At 50.0% G+C, this 4,803-nt stretch overlaps 1 protein-coding gene across 3 annotated transcripts in view; it reads right to left on the bottom strand.

Moving 5' to 3' along the window:
• LOC113458407 overlaps positions 1–1,041 on the bottom strand; it is a 16,801-nt gene extending 15,760 nt beyond the window's left edge. For all 3 annotated transcript variants that reach the window (XM_026789518.1, XM_026789519.1, XM_026789517.1), the window contains exon 1: positions 558–1,041. In XM_026789518.1, coding sequence (XP_026645319.1) covers positions 558–1,024 — 467 coding nt within the window. In that variant the 5' untranslated portion in view covers positions 1,025–1,041. The remainder of the gene's footprint in view (positions 1–557) is intronic.
• Positions 1,042–4,803: the final 3,762 nt, after the last annotated feature.

Raw genomic sequence — 4,803 nt, 5'->3', positions numbered from 1 at the left:
ACAGGATGGAAGGACACACTGCACCTGAGGTCTGTGATGACAGACGTGCACAGGATGGAAGGACACACTGCACTCGAGCTTGTGGAGAGTTGCCACAACAGCCATGCTAAAAAAAATACTCTGGGTCAGGAATTGTTCCTAAGGTCCCCATACCCTGGAGTGGTCTTCCTGAGGAGGACCCCTGAGACTTTGATGTCCAACATCCAAATAATGATCAGGACTTCTGGAGCAACCCTGTATTGGATTTTGTAAAACTTCAGTCATTAACCCTAGCCGAGAGCGGTGGGCGGTGCTCCCGCAGGCCACGGGGAGAGAAGGGGCGGGGCTTCTCGCAGAATTCCCCCCCACACCACGCCTCTGGAGGGCGGGGCTTCGCGCTTTCCTAGCCCCTGGGGACAGGCGACAGCAGGAAAATAGCTCCCATTGCCTCAGGGGCCCTAGCCTTAGCAGGCCAAGGAAGCAGGACCAGGGCCACCTGACGAGTTAATGGCGGTGACCCACCCAGACTTCAGGCCCCCACCTCCTCGGAAGCCTCCCTCCCGAGCCCGGGCGCGTACCTGACACACAGCAGCGCGGAACCCCGCACAGCCTGCAGACAGACCTGCAGTGCACGCTCCCCGAGCTCAGACTCCTTCCCGCGCAAACCAGTACACGGTCCTGCAGCCGTCGACGCCTCCGTCTCTCCCAGACCCCGCCGAGTCCTCCGGGATTGCTGGAGCCCGTCGCTGCCATATTGCAGTGAACACCCCACGGCCCTCCCTCGGGAGCACTTAGCGGCGACGCCCACTCCGTGCGTGCCCTCGGCTCCAGCTGCCACGGCTCGGGGTCTAGGCCAGCGGCGCAGCACCTCCTCGGCTGCGGCCTGGAAGCAGCCCGGGAACCGATTCAAACGCTCTCTTGCCGGGGTGCCCCGCGTCACTTCCGCGACCCGCGGAGGCAGGGATGCTCCGCTCGCGCCTCGGAGTCGGCTGGCTGCGCCCTCCATCACCCACGAGAGCTTTCTGACCTGAGAGCAGGCCGCCATGCAGGATGAAGACAGCGGTGGGCGTGGCTGGCGAGTCCCGCAGGCCACGGGGCGGGGCGGGGAGGGGCGGGGCTTCCCGCGGGTCCCCAAGCTGCGCCCCTGGGACCAGTGACCTGGGGGGGGGGGGGAGGAACTCCTCTCAGCTCTTCTAGGCTTCTGGCCACCTACCCCTCACTGGCTCTATTGTGCTGTCCTTGGGTTCTCTCATAGTCAATACACTAGTGGAACTTTTAGCTTAGCAATTTGGTAAGAGAAAAAGAAAAAGGCCACATAAATAGAAAAAGTCACATTATCCTGTTTTGTAAAAAAAATAAAGATTGTACCAAAAGACTATTAAAAGTGATAAGTTCAGTAATGTTGCAGGTTATAAAACTAACATGTACATATCAGTAGCATTTTTTCACTACAGTAACAAGAATTTTGAGAAATGTGAAAATAATACAATTCACAGTAACTACGAAGAAAAGAGAGGGAGGAGGGAGAGAAATGGGGAGTGAAGGACGAAAGGGGAAGAAAGGAGAGGGCAGTGGGGAGGAGAGGAGAATCTAAAGTCTAGTGTGAGTTTAACTGAAGACGTGCAATACAAATTAACACTCGTGACCAGCCTGGTCTACAGAGCTAGTTCCAGGACAGGCTCCAAAACCACAGAGAAACCCTGTCTCAAAAAAAAAAAAAAAAAAAACACCAAAAAATAAAATAAAATAAAATAAAAAATAAAAAAATAGCTCTCTTCAAAAAACAGTGCTGAGGAAACTGTATATCCACGAGAAAAAAAAAAAAAAAAAAAAAAACGGAACTTTGACCCTTATCTGTAGGGCTGCACAAAAACCAATGAGGGCCAAATATCTAAATGCAAGGCTTAAAACATTTATCCACAGAACAGTGTGACAGTCTGGGGTGAGATTGTCTCAGGTGCACAGGGACCAGGTCATGCTGGGTTGCCGGTCTTTCTCTACACCTGCATTTGTCTGAGTCCACAGTATGGTCCTTGACAGAGGTTGTGACAGTTTCCCTTGGCCTGGTGATGAAGGTCATATGAAGGACGTGGGCAGAAGGGTTTCAGGTGGAGGGACGAGAATTTGTGGACGTTCTCCAGGGCAGTACTGTTTAGATTCTGTCAAACCAACACCAACTTGAGTCACCAGGGAAGCTGGAACTTCAGTTGAGGAATTGCCTCCATCAGACTGGTCTGTGGGCATTTTCTTGATTGATTGATGAGGAAGAGCCCAGCTCACTGTCATTCCTGGGGAGGTGGTTCTGGGTTGTATAAGAAAGCAGGCTGAGCAAGCCATGGGGAGCAAGCCAGTGAGCAGCATCCTTCCATGGCCCCCTGCTTCAGGTCTCGCTTTGGTTTCCTGGCCTGCTTGAGTTCCTTGCTTCCTCTGATGGTTAACTGTAACCAGTAAGCCAAAGCAACCACTTCTTCCTAGGATTGTTTTTTTAGTCATGGTGTTTATCACTGGAACATGAACTCAATTTGTTCAATTAGTTTTTTGGTTTTTTTTTTTTTCTTTTAGAAAGACTCTGTTCCCCTGGGCGTGAGTTTATTTCATCATAAGCTGGGATTTCTGCTTCTGGCAAATGCATTTCTATTGGCATCCCGAGTGAGCCAGGCATAGCAGAAGGTTGAGGCTCCTGTGAACACAGCTCACTGGTGCTTTTGTTTCCTTGTGTGTCTGTTGCTACTTGACTTTAATTGTTGACATCTTCAATGATCTGCAGGACATTTCCCCGGACACCTAAGGAGGCCGCTACCACACCTCCTCTGTGAAAGCATGGCCCACTTTGAAGATCTCAGTCTTCTCGCGTCCGCGAGGCTTTGCCAGAGTGGGAAGGCAGACGATCTCCCGGGAGAACTTGAGCAGCTTCTGAAATGCCTTCTGATCTGATGAGTCTTGAGTCTCATGTGTCTAGAGACATTCAGGCCACAGAGGGCACTGACTGCAGGCCTCTCAGCAGTGCTAACCTTTGCCAAACAGAAGCCAATTTATCATTTACACCATTTTTGGTTATTTTTATGTTTGGTTTGTATAAACAGTTATTTCAATTAATACATCTGGACAGGGTCATGGGCAATCCCAGGTGAGTTGCCAAGGTCTATACCTGTAGGGCTGGGGACCGGGTTGAGAAGTTTCTAAGCAGGCAGATAATGGAGTCAGTACAAGATGACATTGCCTTGGTCACTTTAGCTTCCTTAACCTCCCACGCTTGTGGGGTTCTGCAAGCCTGGCCACTTTACCCCTTGTCTGAGTCCAGGGTTTCTGCCCTGAGTTTTGGAACTCAAGGCCTGTCGAGTTTCCCTTGGTCCAGGACTTCCACTAACCTGACTTTTTATGAACTGGTGGTCTCTGTGTCCTTGCCCAGCCCTGGGCAAAGAGGGTGGGCGTGTGGCACTGCCGTGAAGGACTGCAGGAAGAGCCATTGCTGCCTCCCGCTGGGCCTTGGATTCTGGCAGGTGAGCCCAAGGAAATCAGCTTGATGGTGACTTAGTTTCGAATCAACAGCCTCTGCTGCCCCCTCGTGACAGGTGCAGGGAAGCACAACATCATAAAACGGGACAGTTGCTAAAGACGAAGCAAGCTGGTGTCTAAGGACTCAAATCTGGTAAGAAGCTGGTCTCAGAACCCTAGAAGAGAGTTGTGGCTACCCATAGGCCTGGAAAATGAGGGAAGGAAGGACTTGTGAGGTTGCTCTACAGGTAGAGGAAGAATTAGGAGGAATTAAGTTAATGAGGCAAGTTTCGAAATGGCTAGAATTGAGCTTGAAGGCTGTAACCCAAAGAAATTCGTGTTTTGGGTGATGAATATGTTAATTATTCTGATCCCACAATGTACACAAATGTACATGAATTTAAGCATCTCGTGTCAACTGGAAATGAAGTAAAAGCAAAGGACCAAAATAAATCCAGCGCACCCGTTCTTGCTACTTACTATACGGTAGCCACTGTGGCCAAACTTACCCGAAACTTACCACTTCTCCAGGGGATTCCAAGAATCGACTTGCACTAAAAACATAAAGTAGCTATGAGAGAAGGTGGTTTTTCAATGCCACTGAAATGGATTTTTGCTTGCAGTGTGCTTAGATCATATCCACCCCACGTTTGCTATAGCCCCCCTCCTGCTGGTCCATCTTGTAGGTTCACACCATTCTGAATTATTAGGAAAGTGTATGACCCGGGGTAACCATGGGACTGGCCACCTAGAACCATCTCCAGTCCTATCATTTTCCTGCAGATGACACTTGCATTGTTGTGACCGGATTAAACACCATCGTATATGTGAACCATGTCTTTATTCATTCTCCGGTCACTGAATACCCAGGCTGATTCTGACTTGCCTATTATGAATATTGCAGGGGTAAACAGGACTGTACAGGCATCTCCTCAGCAAGTTGACTTTGATTCTCCCAGGCACAAACCCAGAAGTGGAAGAGTTGGATCAGATGGACACTGACTTCTACAGTGCAGACCTAGCTGATTCTTTTACCAAGAACACAATGGTATCCTCTCCTGCTGCCTCCTTGCCAGAACTGGTTTGCTGACCAGGACGTGGCAGAGTCATCTGAATGTGATATTTGTTTGCATTTTCCTAATAGATAAAGTCATTGAGAATTTTTTGTGGATTGGCACTGGTGGTTTGAATGAGATGCCCCGCCCCCCACGGGCTCATGTTTGATCACATGGTCTCCAGTGGTGTATTGGTGGGGTGCAGCCTTCCTGGGGGAGTCGAAACCCTGGTGTTGGGAACTTTGAAAGATTCCCGCTATTCCCTGTGTTCTGC

Source organism: Microtus ochrogaster, unplaced genomic scaffold (genome assembly GCF_000317375.1).
Source record: "Microtus ochrogaster isolate Prairie Vole_2 unplaced genomic scaffold, MicOch1.0 UNK20, whole genome shotgun sequence".
Classification (NCBI taxonomy): domain Eukaryota; kingdom Metazoa; phylum Chordata; class Mammalia; order Rodentia; family Cricetidae; genus Microtus; species Microtus ochrogaster.
The sequence above is the reverse complement of the archived record's forward strand: the minus strand, read 5'-3'. Positions and strand labels throughout refer to the sequence as shown.